The sequence below is a fragment of the Scomber scombrus genome, chromosome 16 (genome assembly GCF_963691925.1).
Source record: "Scomber scombrus chromosome 16, fScoSco1.1, whole genome shotgun sequence".
NCBI lineage: Eukaryota > Metazoa > Chordata > Actinopteri > Scombriformes > Scombridae > Scomber > Scomber scombrus.
In genome coordinates, this window is record NC_084985.1 from 28,861,749 (window position 1) to 28,876,960 (window position 15,212).

The 15,212-nt window shown below is 38.3% G+C and overlaps 2 protein-coding genes across 2 annotated transcripts in view; one reads left to right on the plus strand and one right to left on the minus strand.

The window, feature by feature from the left end:
- Nucleotides 1–443: 443 nt before the first annotated feature.
- Nucleotides 444–13,113, minus strand: si:ch211-152p11.4 (regulator of G-protein signaling 8). Its single transcript, XM_062435634.1, has 6 exons — nt 12,659–13,113; nt 11,106–11,710; nt 10,095–10,144; nt 9,246–9,379; nt 4,561–4,727; nt 444–2,426 (listed from the first exon to the last, which is right to left on the minus strand). Exons 2-6 carry the CDS (start codon nt 11,592–11,594, stop codon nt 2,256–2,258), a joined length of 1,011 nt encoding a protein of 336 aa, XP_062291618.1. The 5' UTR covers nt 11,595–11,710; nt 12,659–13,113; the 3' UTR covers nt 444–2,255.
- A 509-nt stretch (nt 13,114–13,622) lies between these two features.
- Nucleotides 13,623–15,212, plus strand: part of bag6l (BCL2 associated athanogene 6, like) — a 30,645-nt gene continuing 29,055 nt past the window's right edge. Inside the window, exons 1-3 of the mRNA XM_062435839.1 lie at nt 13,623–13,785; nt 14,085–14,169; nt 14,261–14,378. Of these exons, the coding sequence (XP_062291823.1) occupies nt 14,089–14,169; nt 14,261–14,378 (199 nt within the window). The 5' untranslated portion in view covers nt 13,623–13,785; nt 14,085–14,088. The remainder of the gene's footprint in view (nt 13,786–14,084; nt 14,170–14,260; nt 14,379–15,212) is intronic.

A 15,212-nucleotide genomic window follows, 5' to 3' on the forward strand; every position in this document is an offset into this window, starting at 1 on the left:
TTTGGTGACCCCCTGTGGAGGTGTTCCAGGCAGGTCCAAGTGGCAGGACACGCCAGGGCAGGACATGCTGGAGGGACTGTGTCTTGCCTGCTTTGGACTCCAAAGGAGGAAGTAATGACAGGAAAGAGCAACAGCTAAAAGACTAATTTAAAAAATGTAAGAATTATATCACTTCTGTTGACTGTAAAATGCTGTTAAATTTCAGAGAGCATGCTCATTAAGAATAGAGTTTTAGTCTATTATTTGAATTTAAATATTTCATAGGATGCCACACCACTCTTTTTTTATTTTTGCATTTATCCAGGGTCCAAATAAACAAGAATAAATCTGCCTTGATTTAGAATCATGGATTGAAATGAAAATACACATGTTAACTGAGACTCTGAATCCACTGCTGAGAAGTGTGATCTCTTGCTTTGCATGACCACTGAAGACTCAAACACTTCAGATATAAAGCAAGATTTTATTTATTTATCTTTAAAACACTTTATCTTTTCAAATGTGTACAGGACCAACATTCAAATAACCTAGTTAAATGACTGTTTTGTGAGGCATACACGGCTTGTCTTTAATAGTGGAGCACAGTTTATAGAGGCAGACACTAGACTTCCCTGTAGCCATGTACCCATTTTACCTGTCAGAGTCAATTTGCTCAAGTTTCCCACCTTTGCCATAGAAGTACCTTGCATCGTACTTTGACCTTTTCAGCAAAGATCTCATTATTGCTGAACTTGTTTTTCCTTTGTGTTAGCAGAGAAAAACTCAGCCCGGGCTCATTGGACCATAGGGACATTAAGTGCTTAGCCAGAGGATGTCTAATCATTAAACAACATAGTTTCACGGGTTGAAACGAAGAAACCTGCCCAATCTATGTTTTCCCAAATCCACATCGCTGTTGCAATTCAAACCCCAATGAGAAACTACTTCAATGTGTAGGGTTATGCACGTGCTGATCCATGAGATGTCCGGATGGATCTTGATCTCATGTCTGTGTGTCAAGTATGGAGCTGGAGTTAGTTGGTTAGCCTAGCTTAGCATTAAAAGTATGCTTTCCAGAAACTTCCTAAATAAACCAACCAGCATCTCTAAAGCTCATAAATCAACATATTCAATTGCCTTTGTTTCATTTAAGGGAGAGTTATATGCTGGAACTATTTCTTGACTAACAGTTTATCCATCCACCATGTACTTATGAGAGCTGATAAATGACATTACTGCAGAGCCTGACAGAAGACATACTGACATAAAAGCAAGAATTTTGGGATCATTGTATTTCCTAATCACTCTCAACAACAGATGAAATTTGCTTTTGTAAATGTGGAACTTATTCAGTCTCAGATACTAGTTGGATATTGGTTGTAATACAAGCTGTCACAACCAATGCAGCAATGAATGTGCTGGCATTACAAAATAGTTACTATATGCATCAAAATTGAAATCCATGATTTCTTGCATTGTAATCATGTGAAATATATCATTACCAAAAAGCTGCAACACATGTCATTGTTAAAGCGGAATTTTAGCCAGAAAATGTGCTGGTATTACACAGGAAGAAATGGGCCCTATGAAGGAACACTGCTCGCCTTTAAGTCAAAATGATTTCATGAAGCATTCAGCTTTCTAATTTTTTCAAAAATGGTTCTTGTTGGATCAGCTGAGAAGAGCTCAGTATAACATTTTGGTGATTTGCAGATAAAATAGTGTCTAACCTTCTTCAGTCTATTAAAATAGTTAAAAAACAAATGTTGACAAGATGATGTGTTTGACTGCTAGGAATAGCTGGTCAAAAGCAGTGAAAGTTAGGTTGCGTTGTTTACTGCTGCCTACAACCTGCATATCAGTGGGAGATAAAACATAGGATTTAGCTTAGGGAGGTTATTATGAGTGTTTTGAAGTAGACAGAGCCAGGCTAGCTGTTTCCATCTGCTTCCAGTCTTTGTGCTAAGCTAGGATAACCACATCCCAACTCCAGCTCTGTACTGAACGTACATATATGAGAATGATATCATGCACACATCTCACTCTCAGAAAGAAATAGAACAATTATATTGAACTATTCATTTACCTGACTCTCCTCTAAATTCTTGTCCAATGTGTGCATCAACACTTGATATATTTTGTACACACACTTTTTACACAGCAGCTCTGTCTTATCAAGACACTTTTAGCTTTATGATGTACGTTTAGGAAATCCTAGAAACCATTGAGCTACTATTCCTTCTCCTGAGTCCATGTGAGGGGTCAGCATGCACCTGCTAGTCAGCCTCTTGGAGTAAGGAGAGGTAGATGTTGGACTGGAGGAAGCGGGGATAACAGTCTGTGTCCAGGAGGGAGTAGATGCGTTTCTGTGCATGGGACAGAGAGGTGTGAGAGGGAGCCTGCAGCAGCTGGATGGTCAGATCTCTGGTCTTACTGTCCAGGTTCACCTAGAACAAAACAACACACTGATTACTCTACAGTCATTTAAAAGAACATTTCTGTTTCTTACAATTGCCAGACCTATCTAAGTTGGTGAGTACAGTGTTCTCACTGATGGGAGGAATAGAACTACACATTTAAAACAACTAATTAGAACAATCATCACAATAAATTAAATGAATTAAGAAGATTCATGGATGCATGATTTTACAGCAAGGGTCTCAGAAAAATTGGTGCAGTTATAAACATGGCATTGAGGAACACTCTTTGGAGATGGTCTTGAAACTTTTATGTTGACCATGCTTGACTTTTACCTTTTTTCTAATATCTTCAGACCACTCTCTAATTTCCTTCCATGTTCTGTGTGATGCACACAGAGGACCAAAACAGCACAGTGACTTATTATTTTCTTTCAAACTGGCTGCATGAGTGATTCTATCATTGAAAACACCTGTGATACTGATTAAAACATAATAGTCTGCTTAAAGGATCACTACAAATCATTTATATATTACAACTTCTAAAGAGATCAAGAGAATCATTTTAATGTCAGTCATCTTTATTTATATAGCACATTTAAAACAGCCAATGGCCTACCAGAGTGCTTTACAGTAAAATAAGCAGAAACAATAAAAACAAACAAACAATAAAAAACAAAATAATATAGAGAAATAAAACAGATAAAAGACACAATAAAAGCAGCTATACTCCACCAAAGGCCAAAGTGAACAAGTGGGTTTTAAGTAGTGTATTAAAAGTGGAGAGGCTGTTTGCAGTCCGCACAGTGAAAGGTAATGTGTTCCACAGAGTGGGAGACGCAACTGCGAAGGCTTCATCTCCTCTAGTTCTTAAGAAGGATCGAGGAACGTCCAAGACCACCTGGTTAGACCTAAGGGCTCTGGAGGGCTGATGCAGTTTAATAAGGTCAGACAGGTATTCTGGGGCCAGCCCATTCAGAGACAAATAAAAGAATCTTAAAATCAATCCTGAACCTAACCGGAAGCCAGTGAAGAGAAGAGAGGACCGGAGTTATGTGCTCTCGTTTCTTTGTTCCGGTTAAGAGACGAGCTGCTGCGTTCTGAACCAGCTGCAGGCTTTGTAGAATAAACATGAGTTCTGCTTTTTTCACAATAAAATAATTTATTGAGCTGAATTCGGAATTGGATTTTGAAATTTTGATTTAATTAAGGAATTTAATGATGGAAGAATATAAAATAAGTTTGAAAATAACATGGTGTCAAGTAGTGCAAGAGCATAGCATGATACCTCTACCCCAACCGGTCGAGGCAGATGTTCTCTCACTTTGAGCCTGGTTCTGTCTGAGGTTTCTTCCTGTTAAAAGGGAGTTTTTTCTTGCCACTGTCGCTAAGTGCTTGCTCATGTGTGAATGTTGGGTCTCTTTAAAATTAAAACCTGAAGAATTCGGTTTAGACCTGCTCTATGTGTAAAGTGCCTTGAGATAACTTTGTTATAATTTGGCGCTATATAAATAAAGATTGATTGATTGATTGATTGATTGTAGTCTCAGCAGTTTTGCTGCTTCAGTCTTAAATGGTCTGGTTTGACCAGTAGCTTATAGTGGCTAATGTCAGCTAATGTTCTAATGTACTTTAGATAGATATTGCTGTGTGTGTGTTACAGCCATTTATAGTCAGATTGGTATTATTTTACAGGAGCTAAACTGGCCTGTTTGTGATACAGGTTGAACTGAGGAGCTGCATAAGGACTCAGTATAATATAAATAAGAAGTTTTTTTTAAATGTAAATCATGCCCCAGATAAATATAAACCTGGAAATGTGCAGAATAAAAAAAAAATGCTGTTTACACTAGAGACTTTTACTCTGGTTGGACTTGTTCTATTAGTGGGAAGAAAAATGTTTGTCATGAATGCAGCTATTGATATAATGTTGTTAACCTGGTCCACCCACACAACTTTACAATAACACAAGACAGCACCCAAAACAAACACAGCACATTGTTTAAAGGAGACATACTTTTAGAAACAAGAAAATGTATTGAGGTAAAAAAGAAAGTTCAGACATGATGGGACTTCATTTAAACTTTGTGTTTCACGTGGAAAAGTTGTTTCTATTCACAGTAGGTGCATGCAGCTAGACTGAATTTAAAAGGCAGGCTCGTACCTCCCGGGGGGCACCTGGTTGGATGTAGGTGGTGCAGATGTCCTTGGCCCTCCTCTGCAGGCTGAAGTTGTTGGATGAGTGTCTGTACTGCTCACAGGCCAGATAGAACTGCAGATTCTCCTCGCTGAACTCAGAGCGCAGGAATGCTCCAAACACTGAAACACCAGCTGAGAGGAGGAGAAGGAGGGGGAAGATAAGTGGGTTTTATCTCAACATGCAACGTCACATTACGTATGTTGCAAAAGGGGGACACCCACCCGCAGAGCACTGACACATCAATTCCTCAGGCCTAATAAGGACATGACAAACACAGTACTGCTAGAAGTTAAGTTTAGCAGGTTTGGTGTAAAGCCTTGGCCCATGCCCATCATCTCTACTTGAGCTCTGGTTGTTTTTAGTGTAAGGTATCATACACAAAAGACTGCTTTGTACACAGAGGCTGGAAAACAGCTTCAAACTGCTGACACCACACGTACAACGTGTCCTACTTCACACAAGTCAGCTGCAGCGGACAGGACTCTAAATTAGCACTGCACTGATAAGGAGGCCAAGTCACACACAATGCTGTTAGCACTCAGGCAGACTGTGTGCTGTACAGTCACACTAAAGAGCCAAAATACCACCGAAATATGGAATTACTGAAGCATCATGTACACACTAATTAACTCCCTACAGATACATTTCAAATAAGATACAATATCAAAACTAAATAAGTCATCTGAATGTTAGGACTTGGATTGATAGGCTCTTCCTGTCAGAAAGGTTCCTGTTCCTTTCATATTCATTGATGCTGGACTTCTTTAAAGCAATATTGTGTAACATTCTAGACAAGAAATACCATTTTTTATCTCACAAATGAAAAGTTAAATACATGAGAAATAAAACACGTCCACTGAGAGGTTTTACTACTACAGCTTCATTTGGTGTGATATGACCAGTAGTTGATGATGGCTAATGGAACACTGCACCTCATTACAACTTTTGGGTTTGATGTTTGTAGCTCTGTTATGGTTGTTGTTACTATCCAACTAGAACTATATTAGTAATGTTGCTGTGTTCTGAGACATTAGCGACTGCACTGTTTTTTTTTATAACTGACAGAGCTGATGACTGAAGCTCTGAAAAACACACTTTATCACTCTTTTGTATTTGCTCTTGTGTGATTGTCCCTTGTGGCCACAGCTGCTGTTCAGCTAAATGTACGTGGTACTTCCACTGAAACTCTTTATTAAAGAAGGCACACCGTCAAAGCCAATCATATATGATAAAGATTTATATAGTATAAATATATATATATAAATATATATATATATATATATATATATATATATATAACACTTAGTGGAACTGGGTATTGTTTAAAACGTTGCCACACAGTCACCAGAAGTTCAGTACCAATACGAACATAGAAAATATCATTTTTTAATGATTCAACACAATAAGCCAACCCTATTACTATTTAGTTTTAACATAAGCATCTATACAATAACTTTGTCTATATGAAAACTTATCATGGAGAAATCTGTTCAAGGCATTTAATGCATTTTTTAGATAGTTTCAATACTTACAATGCCACAGAAACATGTTGACCCAGTGCACCAGTGAGCCCACTCACTACTAATCATGTCAACTGATACGTTTCTAAAACACACATCAGTGGGCTTTAATAACTGACCGTGTTTCTCAACCATCCAGGTGTGAAAAGCAACTTGTAGAGACAAGAAACTTACTAGAATATCATGACAGTTTGTATTCAAAGGCCCCGTTCACACTGGATTTATATTGCAAGAGAATGTGAAATGATCAAATATTAGCCATGCACTGTCTCTGTAGTACTAAAACTAAAACAGATGGTTGTGAACAGACATCACATTTCACACCTACACATACAAATCTGCTGACATTAAAACAGTCTTTATGAGGCTTGTGAGATCTGGCTCTGCTAATATCTTTTCTTTCTCTTTCTTGGCTTTTGAGACTTCAGCTAGGACAGTATATCATCCGGAAATAGGTTTATCCATCCAGCTAGAAAAAGCCATTTCCAATTTTTTTCCATTACAACCCATAGACATGACACTCTGACAGCTAATACAATCCAATAATAGGCCACAGACCTTTTCAACTTCAAGTACAGAGATACAACCACCTTAAATCTGAGTTGTCTGGAAGTGGAGAGGAATAGAGAAGCAATAGTTATTGAAGTTATTAAGTTATTTAAGGCTTTCATACTTGGGGACAGGAACACCTCTATACTTTAAAGTACATGTACATCACAATACACTGAAATGCACTGCAACTTAAAGTAACACTAAAAGTGCACTCATTCATTTAGTATTCAGTTTATTTCTCCACTTTATTGTCAAACCTGACCTGGATAAATCTTTCTTTTTTTTTTAATGAGATAAGATATAGAGAATACCATCACTGGCAGCATGTTGCGCCAACAATGAACAAGCAGCTGCAGTCAAAAAACAAGTGCAGCTTTCTCGTACTTTACCAGTTCATATTCTGCATTTCATCTCTAAACTGCACTTCTCTCTTGTGATGACGGTGACGCCACATGTAATCAGACATAGCCAGAGTTAGTCATTACACATATTCACTCACAGACCTGAGACCTGCACAAATACACAATATCATTTGGACCTGGCTTATCTCAATACTCTACATACTGTATCCAGAGGTAAACAATACAAACTAAAAGTTTGACATAAATGCATAACATTTTTTGAAAGAATACCTTAAAAAAAAAAAAGAATTTTAACCAGTATATGCACTCAGGGGACATTTTACAGTTTAAAAATATGTAATGGAGATACTGTTTCTAAAATACATGAAACATATCTTTGGTATATCTGCACTGACATTGCTTATCACTTGCCACTGTTTATACCAAAACCCATGTGTCTGTGGTAAGGTAATATTGGCCAATATATTTGCCTGGCCAATTCATTTTACTAGCTGCTCAAAGTCCAAACCATGACAGATAGCTGGGTTTTTTCAAACTGAGTAGTGCTCATCAAGAATAGCATTCAACTATTGTGGAGTGACGAGCAGGTCTTAAGTCTGCAATGAGATAGGTATTCCAAAAATCCTGTTGTGCAGTCTGTGTTATCAGAGGGTTTGATCAGGACCTGCCCTGGCTTTGTTGATGTGGGGGACAACATGAGTATGTCATAGATACGTAAACGCACAACAGCAGAAACAGCACTATGAAACAAGTGACTGAGGAATGTACCTGCGTAGACATGCAACTGCATAATTACAGAATGTTGCAACCATAAACCTTGGTACTGTCAGATAACTCCAATGTTCTCCAGCTGCAGAAGCTTTTATACAGACTCTATTATATTAGTCCTGGTGTTTATTATGTGTTCTATTCATAGAAGCAGCTGGTTCAGGGGAGGTGCTGCTCTTGTAGCTTTATGGCATAGTGCAAAGTAACCAGTGACGTCAGTTCAGATGTTGACATCACTGCAGCAACATTTGAGTTAAATAAAAGGGGGAACTTGAGACAGATTTGCTGCTACATTTCTCCAAGGCAGAAGTGGTCTGTCAGTTAAATGTCATGGTGCAGGCACACATAACCACAGTGTATCTGGGAAGGTGTCTCACACTGATCCTCAGTGAAAAGTGCAAGAGGTAGAAGAAGAGATAGTTTGAGGTATCCTGTGTAGTTTTCATGTTTTATAATGCATTATGTGCATCTTTAAGGCCTGATAGAGACATGGTGAATATACTCCACAGAATATGTCAAACCTAATTGTGTATTTTAAAACCTGAGTTGTTTACATAAGCTTATGGTCTTATCCTTCTTAATTGGTACATTACTACCCTTTATGTCATTATCACCACCAACTGTCACAACCCTCGGCTGTCACTAGAACAACCCTTTGCCTATATAATATATATATATATACACATATATATGTATATATATATATATATATATATATATATATATATATATATATATATATATATATATATAATGTGTGTGTGTACTTGTATGCACATCAGCGGTCAACAACTCCACAGGGTCGCTTTAAAATCATGAAACCTTTGTGATGATCTGAAACTCAGAAACCAGCTAAAGCAAACTGTTCTGACAGTGCTGACATCTGATCCAACGGAGACCCTGAGAGACTAAAACTGAAGAAATGATCATATTAACTCATTTGGACCATTCACTTTTCTGTAGCTCTGCTCTGCTGGAGTTTAAAGTGCTCCACAAAGAACATGTAGCAGGTTGGCAGTTACGTCAACAAGCTTTTTTGTTTTCTTAGACGTGCAAATTCATTTTGTTGGGATATGTTCCTAGCTTGATCAAGCAATAAAAGCCTTCATATCTTCATTCATTCCTACCTGTCAACTGAGGAAGCCCTATAATATATGGAAGCAATAATACTGTCCTATTTGTCATAGTGTGTCACAGAAAATGTCATGGATTGAAAGAGAAAGCTATCAACCAAAATGGTATCATACCACTCTCCTAACAGGACAAACACAGCTAAGATAAAGTTATCTGGGTTCACAAACTAGCCTGCTAACCTTCAAGGTTATCCTGGTTCCAGACCGCTGAGTAACCAGACACATCTGGTTCAGAGTTGTACAAATTGGATAATCAAGTTACTTAATAGGACAATTTCTGGCTTAAAAAAAAAGTTTAATGAAGTAAAACTCACTTTGGCTGGCCAGCAGGCTGTTGAGGGACTCAGCCCATTTATCAAGCTCTTCTCGACCGATCTTCCCCTTCTTACTGTGGCCCACCTGACTCCACTGACGCATGAAGAGAAGACGAGACCTCCTTTCTGTAGCGCTGTGGACCAGGACGGCATGAGATACATCAGAAAGAGGAGACTGAACAAGAAGATATCATCACATCTCAAACTACACTTCAGGATAATGTGTTGCTTCACAGGGGGAAAAAAGTGCAATGACAATAATACTTCCTTCCCCCCATCATCATCATCATCATCATCATCATCAAAGGACCAAAACTACACTTTACGGTGTGGTGACTGACATAATATTGGCTACTGAATGCCTTCATTTCCTTCGGGTTTAATAAAGTATTTATCTATCTATCTATCTATCTATCTATCTATCTATCTATCTATCTATCTATCCATCCATCTATCCATCCATCCATCCATCCATCCATCCATCTATCTATCTATCCATCTATCTATCCATCTATCCATCCATCCATCCATCCATCCATCTATCTATCTATCTATCTATCTATCTATCTATCTATCTATCTATCTATCTATCTATCTATCTATCTATCTATCTATCTATCTATCTATCTATCTATCTATCTATCCATCTATCTATCTATCTATCTATCCATCCATCCATCCATCCATCTATCTATCTATCCATCTATCCATCTATCCATCTATCCATCTATCCATCTATCTATCTATCCATCTATCCATCTATCCATCTATCCATCTATCTATCTATCTATCCATCTATCTATCTTGAATCTTGAATGTTGAACAACAGGAAGTGTATGTGATGCTCACCTGTCTTTGTGTTCTGTGTTGGACAGGTTGGAGTTGGAAGAATGTGGGCTCTGAAACAGAACACCACAAAGTGAGATGAAATCTCAGTACAACAATTGTAATTGAGATTCTTTACAGGTTTCACTGTAAAACTGAAACCTTCACTACAGCAATGACAGATGAAAGTTTGTAAATATTTAAGATAAGATAAGCAGATCAGGAACGTTCAGTTATCTATGTGCATATCTATTTATCATATTGTGAACAAATGACTGGCATCTATTGTATTTGTGTCTTTCTTTTCAACTCTTACAGTAACTTAACAATAAACACATTCTTTTCTGTTAGTAAATTGCTATCAATTGATTCAGGACTTATTCTATAATGTAGTCATTTTGTCCTCAAGACCAAAGGATTCTATGAAGATTAGTGACATTTCCTTGTACTTCACACCTTTCAACAGAGAAAAGAATTGCATACAGAATTCACTTTTCATCAACATTAAAACACCTCACACAGATGAAGTTAAGACATCTGAAAAATGTTGACCTATGCCAACTTACCAGTCTTGAAGTGCCATGGATGAGATCCTAATCAATACTGAGCTTGTATGTTAACAAATCTACATTACAATAAACTAACTTTATTTGGTGATAAAGACCATTTGATATAGTTAAAACTAGTAAGTGGATTTCAGTTGGGTTTGTCTTATCAAACTACTGTTTCCAAAGTTAAGAATAAACTTTGATGCTTAAATCACACATTTAAAAACGCGTAGATTTGTGATTTACATTTCAGAAATCTATTTATATATTTATTCAATTTTATAGAATATTGAAACGTTAAGAAACCAATGGAGCTTAAAGAGTACGGTTTAGACCTGCTCTATGTGTAAAGTGACTATATTGATTGATTGAATGGCTGTCTGGGAAGTGGAATTAAATACTTTTCACAAATCTAAAACCTACCATTTCAAGAACTTGAGTATACACTGCTCTACTATATAGATGGAAATCTTAATTTGTATCCCACCTGCCCAAACAGACTCTTGAGGTGCAGTTTAGCAGCTGACAGCTTGGCTTTACGCTGGTGCCTATTCTGGGATCTGAGGGAAAAGGGGTTTGAGGAGGATGAAGGAGACGGTGAAGTCAGGTCATCTTTCTCCACACTCTCAGTGCTGCCCTGGGGGTCTGGGGCCAGCTGGCCGTCACTGTAGGCCCTGCAGCCTTCACTGATATTGGACACACCAAGGTGGCTTTTGTCCAGTTTTCCCAGGTTCTCCACACTAATGCTGTGCTCCTTGGTCAGCTCCCTCTTCCCCACTTCACCGGGAAGGGCTTTGGGCTCCTGGATGATGGTGGGCAGGCCAGCTGACCCCCCGTCCATTTCATCTTCATCCATATGAGGCGTGTAGGTGCCAGAGTCCCGGTTCTTCTCATTATTTTGGTTCCTCAGTGCCACACGCCTCCACGGGAGAAAGTCCAGATCCAGAAGGGATCCCTCGGAGCTGAATCTACGCATGGTAGTTATATGACAAGTGATGGAGGAAAGTAGGAAAAGAGTGTGCTGCAAAGAAGTGAAAAAGATGAGTAGAAGCAAGAAATGAAATATAGAACAGAGCTTAAGTGAAGCACTGCCTGTTGAATAAGGCAGAGAATATTGGGATGGGGTATTGGAAGGGGGGGGGGGGGGGTGACAAAATTGGATAATCATAAATATGAGTCACAAAAACAGTAAATTGCTCCACATTTCTGTTTCCATTCACAGAACAGAGAACAGCAGCCCACTGAGAGACCATGTTCCTTTACTAAAGGATTCCTTTGATTACTTTCATGTATCATAAATGTTAGACTGTTTTGGATATATTTTGTCAAATATATTTGTCTTTCTCCTGAACATTACTGTGCTTACAAGCTCTACAAACATCAATTAATGGATGCAACACCCAGTTTTAGTGTTTCAACTCAATTCAGCACAATTAGGACTGGAACTCTTTCTCCCATTGGATCCCCATTAGTAGTAGTTATCTCCATATATACACATAGACTGCAACCAATGCACGTGTTCCTTATAACACCATACTACAAAAGAAATATTTTCATAAGAATGTAAATGATATTTTACAGGAGCATCATTTTTGATCATTTAAAGTGTCTGATGTAAATTACAATCATAAACTTTCCAAACTTTTTGTATCCAGTAACTGTGGAAGCCCAAATCCACCAAGTAAAGAAAAAGAAGATGAGATTTTAGACATGACAGAAATGAAAGACTTAAATTAAGTGAAAATGAGATACTAGATCAGAATTCTGACTTTTCAGATTACAATTGTAGTAGGACAGAAATTCTGAAATAATACGTCACAAATAAGTCAAAATTGTAAGGTGTGAGAATATAAACGTGGTCATTGTTATAACTGTCAGCTTGTAGGGAAGTAATCTTAAAAATAGCTTGGTGCTATCTTTCAATTCACTGTATGACATCCAGTCCTCATGGACCTTTGCTCACCATTACGACGAGAAAAACAACACTGGGTCAAACTTATTTATCGCTTTACTTTGCAGAATTAACGCCAATATGTTTACCTCTTAGTCCAGGAGTGATTCAGCGTTCTCCATGATCATTTGTCGGGTTCCTCCAGATCTCAAGGGCAACATGAACATGAATTCAAGATTAAGGATTTGGCGATGCCGATTTCTTGTTGCCAAAGAAAGCGAAATCCAACCTGTGATACCCCCGCTGCTGCTGTCTCCAGATTTGTTTTCGGCTAAAACACTATTATATGCCCACGGACGTTAAATGAAAAGTGACTCGAAATGGAGATCGACACCGGGAGAAGTTCCACAAAGTTTCCTCCGTGACAGTTGAATGGCACGTATGTGTCTCCTCCTCATGACTGCCACCACACCTTCACTTCTGTCTGAACTTGTCCGTCAGAGACTTCTTGAGAAGATAGGCCACACACACACACACACACACACACACACACACACACACACACACACACACACACACACACACACACACACACACACACACACACACAGTCCTTCACTCGCGTAATTCGAGGTGTGTCCTTTGAAAACACGACGCCCGTCTAAAACAGGCTACTATGAGTGAACTGCAGACAAGAGCGCTCACATGTGCATGATAGTAAACAGTAAACACTAAAGTCTGTAGAATAGAAAATATCCACAACAACCAATAGGATAATACACCTACATAAATCTGTTACTTGGCTACTACTATTACTATTGCTATTCATACTCCTCCTAATAATAATAATAATAATAGACTAATGATGATGATGATGATGATGATGAATTCGTTTATTTGATAACGGGTTTTATATATGTAGTTAATCAGATATTGTCGTAAAAGGTATAAAAAAAATTAGCATGTTCAATACTTTGAACACTTGTTAATGAACAAAGTGACATTTATCAGAACGCAAAAGCGCTCAGGCATGACACAGGCACTTCTCTTTTACGTCATCGGGGTCCTTTGACGTTGCATTCAGTGCCGTGTTTTCTCTGGGAAAATGAAGTTAGTCAACTAGCGCAGCAACTTAGATGCGCTGACATTCCAAACTAGAGTCCCTTCTACAGTTAATATGCGCAGGCTGTGGCACAGTTTAGCTAACTGTGAATAAAAAAAAACAAGATCTCTATCCCTTTTTCCCTGAACGTGGACAACACTCTCCCCGGGGGAGGTAAGCTTGTTAGCACTATTAGCTTCCCGGTAACTGTGATTAGCTTACGTTAGCTAGCAGGCTGACAACCTAATAACAACAACAGCACGACTGTGGAGCTAACTGCAACTAGGCGCTGCCTCATTTTTTAACTGCATTTATTTGATGGCGGATAAATGTCACTAGCTTGATGGAGTAGCTGCAGTTTAGTTCCTCTTTCCCCCACTCTCCATGTCAAAGATACTCCCTAATGAACAACGGTAAACATTAGCTATCCAACGCTTCATTTACAGCTCTGACTTAGTGTTTCATTCATTCAGGAATATGGCGGAGTCAAGTGAAATGACTGAAGTCACGGTTAAGACTTTGGACTCACAGAGCAGGACCTACAAAGTCAGAGGCGAGGTAATCCTCCTGATTTAAATACTGCCCCTCCCTCCGGTTTTATTATGCCACCATTAGCTTGACAGGTGGTCTTCTGTGTTCTATCCTCCAGCTGACAGTGAAGCAGTTTAAGGAGCATATTGCATCATCAGTGGAGATCCCAGTGGACAAACAGAGGCTCATCTACCAGGGCAGAGTGCTGCAGGATGACAAAACGCTGGCTGAGTACAGTAAGTCAGATTCTATATATGTGCAAACTGTGCAGTACATTTCACTCACTACTGCTTATCTGATCTAAAATTATACCGATGGCCCAAAACATGGCCCATTCATACCTTCACTGTGACGTGATGCGAAACTAAAGAGGAAATTATTTTTTTCACAGCAGTCATCAAGGTCAGTTGCTTTATTGTATTGTACTGCAATGATTGCTGGAACAAAGCTATATTTAATTATATTTTGATTTATTTGACATATCAATTCAATCAAATCTGCATCCAGCAGAGTTGCTCATGTGATTCTTCTGGAAAGGCTAAGAAACAGGGTGGATTTGTCTGGCATGGTTCTCCAGTGGCTTGAATCCTACATCTATAATCAAGATTTAATTGTGACACTTTAGACTCCAACATACAGAAATTAGTGTTCAAGGTCCCACAGGGCTCCATCCTTGGTCCACTTCTATTAAGCCCATATATGGGTCAATGACGTATAAGGATTTGCAACAACTCAATTGTAAAATAATAAAAACAAGCATATCTAATGCAGTAGTTCAAACATTCAGAATGTTGTGTACCTGAAGCTCCATATTATACATTTGAAATTAAGTGATTTTAGTGGGTTTTTCTAGATTAATTGGCACTGGCCTTTAAAAAGAGTCATGTGGTGCGACCACGATTCATCTTGAAATAAATTAATTTACTTAACACGCTTCACATCTTTTTTTACAAGTTTTCAGTAATATAAAGTGTTTGGAAACAAAGTATTTGCATTTTTTTTAAATCTTTGTAAATGATGGTCTTTTATTTATATAAGTCATTTCAAGATGAATCATGGTCGCACCAAAT